The sequence below is a fragment of the Lissotriton vulgaris genome, chromosome 4_1 (genome assembly GCF_964263255.1).
Source record: "Lissotriton vulgaris chromosome 4_1, aLisVul1.2, whole genome shotgun sequence".
Classification (NCBI taxonomy): Eukaryota; Metazoa; Chordata; class Amphibia; order Caudata; family Salamandridae; genus Lissotriton; species Lissotriton vulgaris.
In genome coordinates, this window is record NC_141691.1 from 1,361,423,918 (window position 1) to 1,361,442,906 (window position 18,989).

The 18,989-nt window shown below is 47.6% G+C and overlaps 1 protein-coding gene across 1 annotated transcript in view; it reads right to left on the reverse strand.

Moving 5' to 3' along the window:
* The window catches only part of SMCHD1 (structural maintenance of chromosomes flexible hinge domain containing 1), a 2,274,803-nt gene that overhangs the window by 800,879 nt on the left and 1,454,935 nt on the right, over positions 1–18,989 (reverse strand). The window contains exon 36 of the mRNA XM_086965602.1: positions 4,915–5,033. Within this exon, the coding sequence (XP_086821728.1) occupies positions 4,915–5,033 (119 nt within the window). The remainder of the gene's footprint in view (positions 1–4,914; positions 5,034–18,989) is intronic.

The window sequence follows — 18,989 nt, forward strand, 5'->3', positions numbered from 1 at the left end:
GGTCTGCTGTAAGTCTCTCCTCCGGATCAAGACTGCCCAGCTCGACGAGAACCGGCTTCCCTGGCACCTCTGACCTCAACCTGCATCATCAGCCCAGCTAAGATTCGTGGGTGTGACGAGACCTCGAGGGACCGGCCATCTTCAGGACTGCACGACGCTTGCCCAGCACGACCGCCGAGGGATCCTCGAGTGAGTGCTTTGGGGTCCGAGAAGCCCCAACCCTGAGCAGCTCCAGCACCGAAGTTCAGCCTCCCAGCCTCCACGAGATCTGCGTGGGGCCCTTCTGCTCTTTGCTGCTCACCGCGTTGTCTGGCTACTAGCCCGCTGGCTTGTGGCCTTCCCGACGACGAACGACGACATCAACACCGCTGGTCTGGTTGCTCCAGACTGGCCCTTGCTCCCCTCCAACTGAGGAGCAACCCGAACCCTCCTGGTCCACTCCAGATGCCATTTTGAGTCCACCGCGTGGGCTTGCATTTGCCAAGACTTGTTGCCCCAATCCTGGGTCCAGCGACGTCGACAGCAGATACCTCCGTGGGACACCTCGCACCTCCATCCTGGTCGCCGACAACGCCTCCTGGTCCGTGAGACTGCAGAGCCCAGCGTCGCCCACTCACCTGGTCGAGGTGACTCCATCCGGTGCCATCCTGGTGCCCGCCCATCTAATCACTGGCTAGTGATTCAGAACTTGGTCCCCTCTGCTTACAGGTGTCTTCATCTTCGATCCAGGCTTGGATCCATCCGAATCTCTTCACTGGTCGCCTGCCAGCAACTTCTTCTTTCAGGCTCCATAGACTGCAACGAGGATTCCCGACGTCTTTCCAGAACTATGCAGCCGCAGCCCCTGGGCTAGGTAACTTCGGCATTTCGGTGCCCCAGCATAGCCTCACTATCCAAGGGTCCAGATCCTTTTTCGTTTTCAGCCTAACTAGTCGGATTCATCCGATAACACTAACTTTGTAATTCCTAGCAACCATAGACTTTGTTCCGCATCCCGCGTGAGAGTGCACACTCTGCACCCGATCTCCCTAGGCCTCCTGCTAGTAATCTGAAGGTTCAGTAGTCAAGTCCTAGCGATCCCAAACCCTATTAGCGTAGTACTTACCTGCTAGTAATTTCGCATTCCACTTTTAGAGTATATGGTTTTTCGTGCCCCTCGGGCATTTGTGTAAATTGTGCAACTTTGCGTATTTTCCTAAGAGATTTGTATTGTGCTTAGCACCCTGTCCTCATAAAGAGTCCAGGGTTGTTTTGTTCTAAATAAATATACTTTTATTTTCATAACAACTTGTGTGGTGTCCTTTCACTTGGTGTTCAAGGGGTATATGTGATGGTATAACAGCTGGCTTAACACGCCCTCTAGAGTTTAGCCTAAAGACTGCTCTTGTCCATGCTACTAGGATAGCTGGTCTAACGGTTGACTTACAACCAATCATCAATAAGGGTTGTTTGGACTGATACATAGTGATCACTAGAATAGTGAGCACTGCATATCAGGCCAACTTCTCACAGGGGTGAGATATACAATCCACCGACCTCTTGAAGGTCTATATACCAATTGTCTTCATTATAAAGTAGTGCAAACTCTTTGCAAGCCCCTCCATTGTGGTCTCCATTTGGCTGGCTCTGGTTTGAGTCCAAGCCGAACAGTCGGTGCAGTGTCCATGCGCAATATCAGAATCTGCGCACAGATTTGGGCTAGAAAAAGTAGGCACAGAGTGGGATACCACAGTAGGTAGTTATGACTCTTCTGGCATCAGTGGAGTCTGTACCGACATTGACGTCCAAGGGACTGATGCAAATTTCAGAATCAAACTTCAGGGGAACTCAGAATGCATTGGGACCAAAGTTTAACTCGGCTCCCTGGTGGAGTGGGAGTGAGGCCTGGAGGAATGAGACACCCTTGCACCTTTCTCTGGAGAACAAGAGTGGCTAGAAGAGGCTATGTCCTACTTGGACTTCTTATATATATTTCTTGGACTTACCAGAAGGCCTCGATCATGAAGATCATATGCCACAGGAGCGGATCACACTTTATACTTCTACCAGAAACAGGACATGTGTGGAGTCTTGCAGTGTTTCACCACATAGAGCTTTGTGTTCAAGGAGGGCATTCAGATTCATTTGGGCACAGTTGTCTTAGGCCTTGAAGTTGTGCGTGGAACCCACACACCAGAGGTACACCTCAGGGATTCCCTCAAAGACATCTGTTAGCGACAGTCTCTCAAGGTTTAAACCCTCTATTCCTAGTGGGGGGTCATATGTTCCTCTGCACGCTGAAAGAAAACTAGAGGAAACAATCTCGTCACTGTGTGAAAAAAAAGAGGAGTAGCGCTCTGGATGACCATCTGAAGGCAACAGAAAGAAAACAATGAACCAAAACGTGCATGGGTGGTGCTTATACACAGCTCTGCTGGTCAATTCCGAAGAGGAATGGAGTCAACCAAGAGTCACCTTGTGTCACGTACCAGCACAGTTTTTTGAGTTATCAGGATCCAGCCTGGTGATATTCACAAGGTGAGGAATCTGCAGTTAGAAACATCCATTAGAAACCATGTTATTTGGAAAAAGGAGTTAAAGCCACAAAAGCCACAGGGGGAGCAAAATCTCAATGGCTTGTTTTAGGAGTCTAACAAGCAGGCACTGGGATAGGTTTTGTAGACTATGTGACCACTTCCTGTTAAGAGACAATTGATGGCAGCTGGCTAGAGGCTCTAATAACCTTAATGAAAAGATGGGTTTAGAAGTAGATAGAATTTTAGAAAGTTTAATCTCTCCCTTAAATGCTGCCAGTGGAGGATTTTTTAGGGAGAGAGGGTGATGCCTTCGCAGTGGTTCAAGCCTAACAGAAGAAGACTGTGTGGTTTTGAACCTTTAGGAGTTTGGCAATGGCTACAGTATCCCAGGTAGGAGATCACAACAGCTATTTTTAGAGGTATGTTGAGGAGGAGATGGATGGCTCACAGCTGGCTTAGGTGTGGAAGGGAGACTTGGTGAAAGCTTTAATCTGGAGAGCAAAGGAGAGAACACTGTCCGACAGAACACCAAGGTTACAAGCTTTCAATATGTATTGTGGAGAAGGGCTAAGGAACTGAGGCCAGGCAAAAATCTGCAGCTATCCCCATGAGGACGATACCTGCTTTATCACCATACCGGAAAAGGCAGTTTTCCTGCATCCAGTACTGAACATGAGAGAGGCAGAGCGATAGCATGGATTGGTTGTTGGCATTCCCAGCCTGTTAAGGTAAAGTTGAGTGCCTTAAGCATATATGTGACAACCAACATTACAAGATTCTAGGATCTGGGTGACAGGGTGCCTGTCAATGCTGCAGAGCGTTTTGGGTATAAAGCTAAGTGCTGAAGGACACCAAATAAGAAGTTAAACTCGGATAGGAAAGCTTGACCTAGTGAGAGAGATTTACAAGAAGGAGGTAAGGGTGCTACGCTCCAAATGCCTGTAAATTGTTCTAGCCTATCTGATTGCTTGTTAAAAGAAGGAGAAGTGTGATAGTGTACTGTGGCCTAGCTGCGTAGATGTCAGCAGGCAGTATGATGTCAGAGAGAATGTAGAATGATGTTTCAGAATGTGCTTTAAAGAATAACAGGCAGTTACCTGGAAGATCTTGTTGGGTGAGGTGCTGGAATAAAGTATTTTCATTATTCACCCTTTGATATGTGTTGGTAACTGATTTACTATGTTACACTAGCAAATAGAATTTCGGTGGCCATGGTGTTGAATGCTGTAGACAGATCCAGGAGTTATCAGAGTGCAGTGCAAGGAGAGCGTTTTTCCATGCAGTTAAGGATCTTTTCTATGATTTGTTGTAATGTAGCTTCTGTTTCTCTTTGGAGTCTGATGTCAGACTGGAAATCCCTTAGGAGTTTGTTACCTTCCAGATGAGAAGAGAGTTGCCAGGATACAACTGTATTAGTGAAACCCCAGACATGGATATATAGTTCGCATTATTCTCTTCTGTAATGACTGAAGGTCTGAGGAAAAGTTCTACTGGCAAGACATGCTTTATTTTAGTCTCATGATAAGCAGTAGTAGAGCTGGAAAGCGTAAATTGACACTTTTGGTGTTGCAAATGTTTCAGTTATGGAAGTGTCAAAGGCCAGAGTAAAGTCTGATATGATGGTAGAGGCATGTGGCAGTGGGTTGTTAGGCAGACAAGCTATTGTTGGGATGCTCTGTCTTAAAGTAGATTTTGTTTGTGTAAAAGAATAATACATTGCCACAAATTCCTGGGAAAGGTGTCAGGCGGGAGGACGAAAGTCTTACTGTAGTCATATCTTTTCACATTTGGAATAATCTTCTAGTCATGTGTTGGCATAATTGATGCAGTACTGGAAGCATGCTTTTTTGGCTTCGATGCAAGCTAGTTTATAACCTCTTGAATGGACTCTCTATGCTGTATGATCGGAGGGAAACTTAGATTTGAACCCTTGCCTTTTAAGAACCTGGTCTTTGTGTTTTACCTGGAGGAGGTTGTTTGTGTACCAACATTTAGATGGCAATATCTAGCACATCCTGTGAGACATTCTTTTCAAGAGGGGGAGGAGGTAATACATTGAAATGAATTTGGTATTGTGAATGCTATTAGGCAAATTAATGGGATTCTATAAGAAAAAATATCTATTACTAACTAAGGCAAGCAAGTAGTGTCCAGGGATATTCCAGCAGATGAGACATCAACAGGAAGAAGTATTATTGGAGAAATATACTTAATAGGGGGAAGAAAGAACAAATTAAGCAAGTAATAAACATAAAATCAGATGTAATTGTGTTGAAAAATAATTATTTATAATCCAAGGAAAGGTTTGAACAGTTTAAAATCAAACTGTATATGTAGAGTAAAGGGAACATTTGCCTTTTTGTGATCTAAAGAATCAATAATATTTGGATTTACTCACACTATCAACAGGTGGGCGGCTTCCATTACTTTGCCCTTTCCACAATTTCATGGAAATGCTGCCTGAGCCTATGTTCTTAATGATGGTGTCATCTTCTGAAACAATACTTACTATAAACTCTACAGAAGAAGAAAAATTTGCAAAAGGATACATTTTAAGCATAGACATACTCTAAACAAGTACTACATGCAATAGACTTATGACATCATATAAGAGTACTACACCATGCACATTTGGATATTTTCATGACTATGATCCAGCTAATCACACACTGGCTGGGGCAGCTCGGTATTCCCAAGTTAGTATTATTAGACGACATGCAAAATTACAATTGTACTACGTTTTAAGTACGGAGAAGTAGTCCTAATGGTAATGCAGTTATTGATTAGATTTGTGATGAGTATATGTACTGATATTTTAATATATGAATTCCTCTTATTTATTGCTATAAATATTGTGACAACCTAAGCATTATATTTGATCTGAGAGTTGTACTTTGCATGGAAGGTGTGAGCGCTATGGTTTGTGGATCTAAATATAAGTAAGAATTTTTGTATTTTATTTCACAACCATAAGCACAAGTTACTACTTGTGTAACGATATATCTGTAAGAGACATTAGTTAGTGATAGATTCCTTACCTTAGAATATCCCCAGGCGTCAGACTGGATCCGGAAATTTTTGCGTAGCCGTACCCTTGCGCGTCGGTAGGCGTCGTCTGCGGCTCCGCGACCGTCGTCGTGGGCGCCGTGAAGACATCGTCGGAGTACTTTGACGCCGCCTCCGCGTGCTGACGACAGTTCTTAGACACAGCTTTTCCGCGCCAGAAACGCAGAGCTATGCTAAAAACCAACACTGGTGCCTTGAAACGAGGACCCTGAAAGGGGATGACCTTAACCCTAGATATAGGTTCGCAGAACGGGGAGGATGGGTGGGTCGGTAAGGAATCTATCACTAACTAATGTCTCTTACAGATATATCGTTACACAAGTAGTAACTTGTGCATCTGAAAGAGACACATTAGTGATAGATTCCTTACCTTAGACTAGATACCCCAGCAATACCAACCCCGGTGGTGGGTCTGCGAACCAATAATCACACCAGAAAGTCCTGGAATACGGAACGGCCAAAGAAGCCATCCCTCCAGACTTGGCTCTCCAGGCAATAGTGTCTTGCAAAAATGTGCATCGAGGCCCACGTAGCTGCCTGGCAAATGTCCTGCAAGGGCACTCCTCGGCCCAAGGCAGTTGTAGTCGCCGTGGCTCGAGTGGAATGAGCCCTCAGCCCAACAGGGGGTTCCTTCTTAGCCAAGGAATAACACGCCTGGATACACAAGATGATCCACCGCGAGATGGTCCGCTTGTGCACCGCTTTCCCCTTCTTAGCGCCCACGTAACCAACAAAGAGTTGGTCATCCACCCGGAACTGGCGTATGCGATCCAGATAAAACGAGAGCGCACGTTTTGGGTCCAGACGGTGGAACCTCTCTTCCTCTCTCGAGGGATGCGGAAGCGGAAAGAAGGTGGGCAAGGTGATGGACTGCCCGATGTGGAAGGCCGTGACTACCTTGGGCAGGAAAGAAGGCCTTGTCCGCAACACAACCTTGTCTTGATGGACTGAAAGGAAAGGAGGTTTACAGGATAGAGCCTGGAGCTCACTCACTCTCCTGGCAGAGGTGATGGCTACCAGGAAGGCAGTCTTCAAAGTAAGACGGCGGAGAGGACAGTTGTGAAGTGGCTCGAAAGGGAGCGCACGTCAGAAAAGTAAGAACCAAGTTCAAGTCCCACTGAGGCATCACAAAGGGCACAGGAGGGAACGTATGCGTGATGCCTTTCAAGAATCGGTTAACAATAGGGGACTTGAATAAAGAAGGTTGATCAGGCAGCCTCAAAAAGGCTGAAAGAGCAGAAAGGTAGCACTTGATAGTGCCCAGAGCAGATCCCTGCTGGGCAAGAGAAAGAAGAAAGAGAAGAATCTCAGAAAGAGGGGCAGAGAGAGGATCCACAGCCTTTGCTGTGCACCACGCCACAAATCTGTTCCACCTGCAGGCGTATACCGACTTTGTGGAGGGACGCTTGGCTGCCAGAATGATGTTACAGACTTCAGGAGGCAAGTCAAATGGCCTCAACTGTCACCGCTCAACCTCCAAGCATGGAGGTGGAGTCTGGACAGGTTCGGGTGGAGGACCGTCCCCTGCTGCTGCGACAAAAGGTCCTCTTGAAGAGGCAGACGAACCGGGGGATCGACTGACATACTGAGTAGCTCGGAATACCAGTACCTTCGTGCCCAGTCCGGAGCCACAAGGATGACTTGTGCCCGGTCGCGCCTGATCTTCTTCAGCACTCTGGGCAGAAGTGGTATAGGCGTACAAAAGACAGCAACTCCACTCACGACGAAAAGCGGCTCCGAGCGAGTGACGCCTTGGAAATTCCAACGCGCAGAACTGATGACATTGCGCGTTCTCTTCGGTGGCGAATAGATCTAACCAAGGCTCTACCCACTGCAGAAAGAGACCTTGCGCCACGTCCGAGTTTAGACGCCATACGTGATCCATCATACACCGGCGGCTGAGTTCGTCCGCCCTGGTGTTCAGAGAACCTGCCAGGTGTTGAACCACCAGGGTCACGCCCTGATGTTCCATCCATTGCCAGAGGCGCAGAGCCTCCTGGCATAGGGTCCACGACATAGGGTCCACGACCCCACCCCGCCCTGTTTGTTGCAGTACCACAAGGCGGTGGTGTTGTCAGTGAACGCCTGCACTGCACTCCCTCGGACAGAGGGGAGGAATGCCTTCAGTGCTAGATGAATCGCCCGCAGCTCCAAAAGGTTGATATGGAGCTGGGACTCCGCCGGAGACCAGAGGCCTCTGATCTCCGCCTCTCCCATGTGGCCACCCCAGCCCTGGAGGGACGCGTCCGTCACAAATACGTGCTCCAGTTGGGGAAGGGAGAGGGATCTGCCACTGACCCAATCGCGGTCCATGAGCCACCACTGCAGACGGTCTCGCAGTGCCCTCCGAGATCAGGACATGGTCGGACAGGTTGCCCTGATGCTGGGCCCACTGAAACTTCAGGTCCCATTGCAGAGCCCGCATCCGCCAACGGGCATGATGCACCAGAAGGATGCAGGAAGCCATCAGCCCCAGAAGCCGCAGCGTCAACCTGACTGAGACTCGGGATAAAGGCTGGAAGATTGGAATGAGAGCCTGTATATCCCGAACCCGCTGTTCGGGCGGGTAAACCCGAAACCGCGCCGAGCCGAGAACCGCTCCGATGAAAAGGAACTTCTGAGAGGGGCACAGGTGTGACTTCTGCACATTGATGGAGAACCCCAGCTGCTGCAAGAGGTCTGCCGTCCTGTGGAGGTGGCTGACTACAGTCTATGGCGAGCCCGCCTTCAACAACCAGTCGTCGAGGTAGGGGGAAGACTGAAACCCCTAACATGCGCAGATGAGCTGCGACCACCGCCATCACTTTCGTGAACACCCGTGGGGCGCTGGTAAGGCCGAAGGGGAGCACAGTAAACTGAAAGTGCTCGTGGCCTACCGTGAACCACAGGTAACGCCGGTGGGCCGGCAGGACGGGGATGTGGAAATAAGAGTCATGCAAGTCCAACGCTACCATCCAGTTTCCTGGATCCAGGGCAGATAAGACCTGAGCCAGAGTCAGCATCTTGAACTTCTCCTTCCGGAGGAAGCCGTTGACGTTCCGTGGGTCCAAGATAGGGCGTAGGCCCCCTTTGCCCTTCTTGGGTACCGGAAAGTAGTGGGAGTAGCGATTATTGCCAACTTTGGTATAACATTATCAAAACATGTCGAGTACGGTGTCATACGAATTGGAATACTACCCCCTCGCCAGTTCTGGTGACGGGGGTAGCATTCCACCTTTCTAGAGGGACACAACATGTATGTAACTGTGAACCCCGGTTAAAGTTAACTCGAGCCTCAGCATCACAAAATGAATGCTGCCACCACAGACACAAGTCTGACCTCCTGCTGCTGGGAGTCCTTCCAGCGAGGGAGGCTTGGACAAAGGGTTTCCTGCCTTGGGAGGTGCTAGCACCACCCCAGACAGGATTTTGTGTATTAGGTAGGACAGGGCTGAAAGGAATGAGACATGCCTGGGGCACACAAGGTGTCCCTGTGCATACTCCGGTCTAAACCAGTTCCTGGGGCACTCCAGCCCCAGAGCTGGCGCAAGACCGGACAAAGGATAGGGGGTGTAACCACCCCCCTTCCTGGTCCCACCCAGAGGAGGGACCTAGTCGTAGTACAGCCCCCTTTAGCCGGATAAAGGTAGGAGCTGGTCCCATTCCAGATTAGATTATCCTGAACAACTTTACAAGAAGAAACTCTGGACTTCGACGTTCTGCTCCACAGAAGACTGAGGAAATCTCCCTTGTGGGCAAGGAGTGTCCACCCTGCACAAGCAGGCACCATCAGCGTCCAGCGGCTTCACTTTGTCGACTACCTTCCCGGATCCAGACTTCAGAGCCCGACGAGACCCGGATTCCCAGACCTCTCTGACCTCTACCTACATCTGTAGCACAGCTGAGATCCGTGGGTGCGACGAGACACGTGGGACCGGCCATCTTGAAAGAAGCAGCATTTCGCTCCAGCACGACTTCAGAGGTATCCTCGTCCAAGTGCTTTGGGGACAGAGAGACCCCGAGCAGCTCCGGCATCAAAGACCAGCCCTCCAGCATCCACGAGATCTGCGTGGGGCCCTTCTGCCTGTTTGCTGCTCGACGCGTTGTCTGGTCACTTGCCGGCTGGCTTGTGACCTCCTAGACGACGAAACCCGACAACTTCACTGCTGGTCTGGTTGCTCCAGACTGGCCCTTGCTCCCTTCCAAAAGAGGAGCACCCCGGACCCTCCTGGTCCACTCCAGACGCCGTTTCCACTCACCGCGTGGGTTGCCTTTGCCAAGGCCTGTTGACTCCGAATCCGAAGCCGACATCGCCGACAGCGAGAGCCTGCGTGGGACAGCAAGTGCCTCCATCCTGGTAGTTGAAGACACCACCTGGTCCACGTGGCTGCAGAGACAAGCGTCCACCTTCACCTGATCGCGAAGACGACATCTGGTTCCACTCCTGGTTCCACTCCAGTCACTGGCTAGTGACTTTGAACATTGTCCCCTCTGCTTTCAGGTTCTTCTCTTCACTGATCCACCCTTGGATCACACCGGACGTCTTCCTCCTGACCGCCTGCAGCATCTTTTTCTCCAAGCTCCATAGACTTCAACGCCGGAACCCGACACGACTTGGCACCTATGCACCCGCAGCCTGTGGGTGAGGTAACACGAGCATTTCGGTGCTCAAGGGTAGCTTGACTCTCCTAGAGTCCAGTTCCACAGTCGTTTTGGTCCTATCTAGTCAGGGACGTCCGTACTGACCTTTTTCTTAAAACTGTACTGTCCATAGACGTTTGTACGCATCTCGCGTGTGAGTTCACACTCTGCACACGCGTTCCGTGGGCCTCCTATTACCTACCTCAAGTTAGTATAGTGGGGTCCCAGCGATCCTACAGCCTCTGGACAGCTCCATTCCTATTATTGACTTTCACATTCCACTTACTTAGTATATGGTTTGTCGTGCCCCTAGGGCACCATTGTAAATCGTGCAACTTGAACGTATTTTTCCTAAGAGATTGTCATGTGCTTAGCCCTCTGACCTAATAAAGAGTTAAGAGGTGTATGTTAGTTAATAAATACTTGTTTATTTTCATAACAAACTGTGTGGTGTCCTTTCGCTTGGTATTCAAGGGGTTATATGTAGTAAAACAGCTGGCTTCACATGCCAAAAGAGTTTAGCCTAAGACTGCTTTGTCCATGCTACCACTAGGATAGCTGGTCTATAAGGTTGACTTACAACCAATCACCATAAGGGTTGTTTGGACTGATACAAGGTGATCACTAGAACTAGTGAGCATCATATATCAGGCCAACTTCTCACATTGGTGTGCAGCGGTTGGGATTTGAGCTTGCTGTTGTTTTTACCAAATATAATCTTAAGATATCATTTGAAAGATCACATAAGGTACCATAGGTACATATAACAAGCTTAGAAATACTCTGAGTTCTACTGAACCAGCTGTTGTAGTAGAAAGGGAGTAGCACACCCTGACTACAACTCTTAGCAAGAGATCAGTAGGTAAACCCATAGTGTAGGTAAGTGCACCACTTACACCTCACTAGAAAAGCATGTCTACCACAGGAGAGAACACAGTGGCTCCCCTTGTGGCAGTTGACCCTCCACAGGTCATGTCAAGATATGCAGCCCTTAGCTTCCAGGAGATGAGACAATTGTGTACCTCCATGAAACTAAAACAGGGTTCTAACCCTACAATTAACTTCCTGATAGGTCTCTTAGAGACATTTGATGCCAGAAGGGCTTTGAATCCAGGCCCATCTGACCCTACAGAGGAAGACATACCCCCACTAGAGGAGGACTCCGATTTCCCTGAAACTGATGAAGTGGAGGGAGATGGAGACTCATCTGATGGTGAGGTAAACCATGGTCAGGGAGGTGTCAGCAGACTTACCAGGGCCAACTTAAGCATACATGAGAATGGAACAGGGGGACCCCCAGGCCCATCCTCAGGCAGGCTTAACCTTGGGAATAGACGAGTTAGGTCTCTCTCCAGAGGCTCTAACAGATCTATTCACACCCATGTCTCTCAGGCATCTTCTCAGAGAGGGATGACATCCCCCCAGAGAAGGGAGCATGAAGCTAAAATGAGGGAAGTCAATCTGAGTATTGAGAGGGAAGAACTTGCCCTTGCCAAAGAAAGACTTGCCTTTGCCAGAGAGCAGAAATTGAGTGGGGCAGACCCCACTGGTGGCAGCATTATCCCTAGAGATAAAGACAGGAGTTTTGATACTAGACACCTGAGTAAAATAGTGTCCCCCTTTAAACAAGGGGATGACATCCACAAATGGATAACTGCTTTGGAGAGGGCCTGCACTGTCCAGTGCATCCCCAGGAGTCAGTGGGCAGCTATATTGTGGCTCTCCTTTGAAGGTAAAGGTAGAGATAAGCTTCTCACTACTAGAGCTGAGGATGCTAACAATTACCAAGTCCTGAAGAATACACTGATTGATGGGTTTGGCTTAACAACTGAGCAGTACAGGTTGCTGTTCAGAGACACCCAGAAAATTCAGTCTCAGGATTGGGCTGACTTTGTTGATTGTGCCACTAAGGCTTTTGAAGGCTGGTTACTGGGAAGTAAAGTTACTGATTACATAGGATTGTATAATGTAATTACGAGAGAACAAATCTTAAGTAATTGTCAGATTCAGTTGTTGCATCAGCACCTTATTGACTCAGATCTGACCTCTCCCCAAGAATTGGGAAAGAAGGCAGACAGATGGGTCAGGACAAGGGTCAAGCAGCAGAACCAGAACCAGGGTGGTGGCCGGAAGAAAGCAGACCAAAAGGGTAATGAGAATAAGCAAAATGACCAGAAGTCTTCAACAGGGCCCCAACAATCAAAGGAGGGTGGGTCCCAGAGTTCCCAAAAGAAGAAGAATAATGGTCAGAAGAAACCATGGTGCCAATACTGTAAAAGTAATACTCACTGGTTTAGTGAGTGCATCAAGAAAGGCCCAGCTCCTACCACTACTGCCCCTCAGGCACCTGCAACCCCTAGTTCAGTTAGTAGTGGTAGTGTTCCTCAAAAGGCTATTGTGGGGTTAACCTTGGTATCTGAGGCAGGCTCTGACCTAGTCAGAGTACCTACCCAGGCTGTTCTTGTTTGTACTGGGGACATGGATTTGACCCCTACAATAAGTCCCAGTACCCTGGGCAAGTACAGGCAAACACCTTTAATCAATGGAAAGATGGCTCAGGCCTACTGGGACACCTGTGCCAGTGTCACTATGGTGACACCAGCATTTGTGGACCCTGGACAGGTAATACTAGGTTCAGACTACCTAGTGACTAATGCTAGCAATGTCACTACCAACCATAGTATGGCACTTGTTAATTTCTCCTGGGGAGGGGTAAATGGCCTCAAAAGGTTGTTGTTAGTTCAGACCTCCCAGTGGACTGTCTTTTGGGCAATGATTTGGTATCCTCCTTATGGTCAGATGTGGAGTATAGGACTCATGTAGAAATGTTAGGTTTGTCAGCACATGTCCTTGCTGTGACTAGGTCACAGGCCAAAAAATGCCCAGGTGAACTAGTGCTGGATCCTGGAACAATGGACCAGACACTTCCCAAGAGAAAGAGCAGTAGGGTTAAGGCAGAGCCTTCCCCCCTGCCTCAAGGTGAGGATCAGCACTCCCAGGAGGCTGACCCAAAGACCCCAGAAGGAACTGTCCTAGAAGAGCTTGAGCCTTACCAGGTTGAGTTTCTTGGGACAGGGGGACCTTCCAGGGCAGAATTGAGACAGGCTCAATTAGACTGTTCATCTCTTGAACCCCTCAGACAGCAGGCTGCTGCTGAGGCTGCAGGGAATGCCACAGGTGCCCACATAGTATACTGGGAAGATGGACTCCTTTACTCTGAGGCAAGAGACCCCAAGCCTGGTACTACCAGGAGGCTGGTCATCCCCTTGTCACTGAGAGGTTTCCTTCCCACCTTGGCCAGTGAAATTCCTCTTGCAGGTCACTTAGGCCAGAACAGACTTGGGACAGGCTTTTCCCTCACTTTCACTGTCCTCCTATGCCTGAAGACACCAAAGAGTTTTGTCGCACATGTGTCACCTGCCAAGCCAGTGGCAAATCAGGTGGCACCACAAAGGCCCCCCCTTATACCACTACCTGTGGTGGGGGCACCCTTTGAGAGAGTGGGGATTGACATTGTTGGACCAATGGACCCCCCAACAGCATCTGGGCACAGATTTATACTGGTGGTAGTGGATCATGCCACCAGGTATCCAGAAGCTATTCCCCTTAGGACCACTACAGCTCCTGTTGTGGCCAGGGCCCTGCTTGGAGTATTCTACAGAGTGGGGTTTCCTAAGGAGGTTGTCTCTGACAGAGGTGCAAACTTTATGTCAGGATACTTGACTGCAATGTGAAAGGAGTGTGGTGTCAATTATAAATTCACCACCCCCTATCACCCACAGTGCAATGGGCTTGTGGAGAGATTCAACAAGACCCTCAAAGGGATGATAAAAGGGTTACCAGAAAAGCTTAGGCGAAGATGGGACATCCTTTTACCCTGCCTTTTGTTTGCTTACAGAGAGGTCCCACAGAAGGGGGTTGGTTACAGCCCATTTGAACTTCTATTTGGGCATCCTGTAAGAGGACCCCTGTGTCTTGTGAAGGAAGGATGGGAGTTACCTCTCAAAAAGCCTAAGCAAGACATAGTGGACTATGTACTTGGTCTCTGCTCCAGGATGGCAGAGTACATGGAAAAGGCATCTAAAAACCTTGAGGCCAGCCAAGAACTACAAAAAGCTTGGCATGACCAAAAGGCTGTCCTTACAGTTTACCAGCCTGGACAGAAGGTGTGGGTGTTGGAGCCAGTGGCCCCAGCAGCTCTCAAAGACAAATGGTCTGGACCCCATACTATAATTGAACAAAAGGGAGAGGTCACCTACCTGGTAGACCTTGGAACTCCCAGGATCCCTCACAGAGTACTTCATGTGAACAGGATCAAGGTATTTGTCAACAGGGAAGACATGGGCTTGCTCATGGCTACAGATGAGGGACAGGAGGAAGAGAGTGACCCTCTCCCAGACCTGCTCACTCAGAACCCTGATGATGGGTCAGTAGATGGTGTAGTCTTTTCTGACAGCCTCTCTGAACATCAGCAAAAGGATTGCAAACAAGTTCTTCAGTCCTTTAGACAAATGTTCTCTCTGACACCCAGTCAGACAAACTGGTGCACCCATGAGGTGGACACTGGTGACAGTCGGCCTATAAAGAGTAAAATCTACAGGCAACCTGACCACGTCAGGGACTGCATAAAACAAGAAGTACAAAAGATGTTGGAATTGGGAGTCATTGAACCCTCAGAGAGCCCTTGGGCTAGTCCTGTAGTTCTAGTGCCTAAACCTCACACCCAGGATGGTAAGAGAGAGATGAGGTTTTGTGTAGACTACAGGGGTCTCAATGCTGTCACTAAGACAGATGTCCATCCAATACCAAGAGCAGATTAACTCATAGATAAATTGGCTTCTGCCAAATTCTTGAGTACATTTGACCTGACAGCTGGTTATTGGCAAATCAGGTTAGCTGAGGATGCCATGGCCAAAACAGCATTTTCTACCCCAGGAGCTCATTACCAATTTGTGGTGATGCCCTTTGGTTTGAAAAATGCACCTGCCACTTTTCAAAGGTGGGTGAACCAAGTTCTCTATGGGCTGGATGACTTCTGTGCAGCATATCTAGATGATATTGCTGTCTTTAGCTCCACCTGGGAGGATCACCTGATCCACCCGAGGAAAGTTTTGGAGGCTCCTCCAACCACCCAGACACAGGTCAGAGCTTTCTTGGGCCTGTCTGGTTACTATAGGAAATTTGTAAGAAATTATGGAACCATTGTGACTCCACTTAATGACCTGACAAGTAAGAAAATGCCAAAGAAAGTTCTTTTTTTTTTTTTTTAATTTTTTTAAAAGTTTTTTGTATATACCAACATTATCAACAAAGAAAAAGAAATATTTACAGCACATTTGTTTACAGCTGACTTACATATCCTATTACTTCTGAAGATCCGTAAACTCAACATATACATAAACAACAAAGAGATAAGAGAGAAAAAAAAAAAAAAGGATTTCAAGTCGCATTTTACAAATTAAATCAGGGAAGGAGAGAAAAAGGGAAAAAAAGTAGTGAGGTAACTGTAATCTTATGAGAAGGGGAAATCAGAACCAAATAACCTATCTTAGGTTTTACACCCTCCCCGTTCTAGTTTTCCATAATTCTATAGGTTGCCATATCTTGCAGCCTAATGTTCTTGCTCTCCGCCCCTTCCTACCATATATTGCGCTTTCCAAGTTATATGTGGAGAGTAGCCTTGCTAACCAAGTTTGAAAGGTTGGCGGAGCTCTATCCCGCCATGATTTAGCAATACAGATTCGCAATACTGCCATAGCAACACACAAAAATTCTATGTAATGACCGTTTTCCTCTATTATCAGCCCAAGCAGTATCAGTTTTGGAGCCAATAGTACTTGGATTCCTAGTGTACCTCCTAAGAAAGACTTTATTGCCGCTATTAAGGAGTATAGTTGTGGGCATTCAGCAAACATATGGACTAGATCCGCATAAGTCGAATCGCATCTCGGGCAGGTGATTCCCGACGTGCCCCCCCACTGTGCTATTCTAGCAGGGGTATAGTAAAGTGAAAACAGCGTTTTGTAATGTTGTGACTGGAGGGTGGCCGAGCATAAGACCGTGCGGCCTAGATCCAGTGAATCCTGAAAGTTCTCCTGTGACGAGCCTATTTTCTCACCCCATTTTACAGCATACTTTCCCCTGTCATCTTCTTTCAATATATACAGCTCAGCATACAGCTGTCGGATCGTACAGTAATGGCCACGCTGTACATATTCCATTATTTTGCATTCCCCAAACCCCAGTGTGCCCCCCTTTTTATTCATAAAATAGCTTCTGAGTTGTAGATACTTAAAAAAGCTCCTTCCATCTAGCTTATGCTTTGTTTGTAGCTCCTGAAATAAACGGATCCCTCCTTGAGCGTAAATATCCCCTATTTTCCTGATACCCTTTTCCTCCCATTCCCTCATAACTGAGTCCCTGAATATGTCCCCCGGCAGTGAAGAATTTGTATAAAGTCGAGTATATATATATAATCTCCCCAATCCTAGTGTTTTAGATACTGCTTTCCAGACCTTATACGCTGCTTTAAGAGTCTTGAACCTCGTGTGCCTAAAGTAGGTGAAATCAACTGTATTTAAAAAGGCATTCTGGGCATCCCCTCCCATTAGTGCAGTATATACATTTTTGAGATTGATTCCTCCATCCCCCGGGTCTTGTTCTTGGCACCCTCCGCCTATCATCCACTGAAAGTACTGCAAAGCTGCTGCCCTATAATATAATCTGAGATCTGGGGCCCCCCATCCCCCCTTCTCTCTCGGTAATGTGATGTGCCTATAGGCTCTCCTCGTTTTCCCATGCGCCCAAATAAATCTGTTTAGCATTCCTTCCACTTTGGTGAACCAACTGTGTTCGAAAAAAAGCGGGATGGCCCTAAACATATACAGAAATTCAGGGAAGGTAATCATTTTTATAGCATTTATTCTACCCATTAATGTCAAGTGTAGGTTATGCAATCTTTCGGTGTTTTTCTTCACCTTTGTTATTAAGGGCACCATATTCAACTCAACCAATTTATCCAAGTCCGTAGTGATTTTAATCCCTAAATAAATTGCCTCAGATACTATCCTAGTGTCCTGATATACCGTGTTATTATTTTGTACAATTTGAGTCTTCCCTTTATTGATTGAATACCCCAAAATTCTACCAAATTTTACAGCCTCCTCCTCAATTACCGTTATGGCCTTCCCTGGATCTGATGTGATGATTACCACATCGTCTGCATAGGCAAACACTTTATATTCCCTATTGTGTAGTGTGATCGGGACTATATTTTTATTGCTAGTAAACCTCCGTAGAATAGGCTCTAAATATAGAGCAAATAATAGAGGTGAGGCGGGTCACCCCTGCCGTGTACCTCGTCTTATCCCTACCATTTCGGTATATTCTTTATTAATCCTTATCCTTGCCGTTGGTCCCATATACAAAGCCTGAATTGCTTTAATAAACCCCAGGCCAATCCCAGCCCAAGCCATCACCTTCCACAGATAGTTCCAGGAGACCCTGTCGAAGGCCTTCTCTGCTTCCAGAAAAATTGCCGCGACAGGGTCCCCTGCTACTCCCACAGCATCGAATATAGTGATCATTTGACGTTTATGTTGGGTGGTCCCCTTTCCTGGTATAAACCCATGCTGTGTATCGATCACCAAACTCTCAATAACCCTACTCAATCTCTGTGCCAAAGATTTGGAAAAGATTTTGGCGTCCGCGTTCATAAGCGTGATTGGCCAAAGAAAGTTCAGTGGACAGTTAGCTGTCAAAGGCATTTGATGACCTAAAGCAGGCCATGTGCACTGCACCTATTCTCAAGAGTCCAGACTATTCCAAACCTTTCATTGTCCAAACAGATGCTTCTGAGTTGGGTGTGGGAGCTGTCCTATCTCAACTGAATATTGATGGTCATGACCAGCCCATTGCTTTTATAGGTAGAAGGCTGACCCCTAGAGAGAAACGTTGGTCAGCTTTTGAGAGGGAGGCCTTTGCTGTGGTTTGGGCCCTGAAGAAGCTGAGGCCATACTTGTTTGGCACTCACTTCAAGATTCAGACCGACCATAAGCCCCTCTTATGGCTAAATCAAATGAAGGGTGAAAACCCCAAACTTCTTAAGTGGTCCATTTCCCTACAGGGGATGGACTTTACAGTGGAGCACAGACCAGGACTGACCATGGCAATGCAGATGGTCTCTCCAGGTACTTCCACTTAGAACAAGAAGACTCACCTAGTCAAGGTTAGTTTAATGTCCCTAAGTTGGGGGGGGGGGTTATGTAGGAGAGTAGGGTCTGCAATCCTATGGTCACCCCCGATTTTTGCTTTTTGCTTCACTGGTTTACGACTTTCCCTGGCTGTGGGCCTGCTAATCAGACCCACAGCCTAACTGTTCTCTCTCTAAATTGACAAACATGTACCTTAGGTACATTTACCAATTGGTACTGGGCCACCTCATCAGTCCCTGTACAGTGTACTATAGGTACCCAGGACATAGGTGTACCCAGGGCCTACTAGGGGCTGAATCATGTATTATGCCACCCCTGGCTGGCCATCTAAACAGACACAACTGGCTGCACGACAGCTGGGGCAAGGTGGTGTAATCACCCTTTGCTTTAGATATAGTTATTTATATCTAAACCTAAAATGGACACATATATTCCTATCAGTCACTCCTATGGTAGGCCTTATCAATCCTGAAGGCAGAGTGCTTGGAATTATGTGAGATGGTGCTCTGGCATGAGCTGAGCCCGTTTGCAGCTTGCGGAACCAAGTCCTAATAGCTGTTCCATGATAACGCTA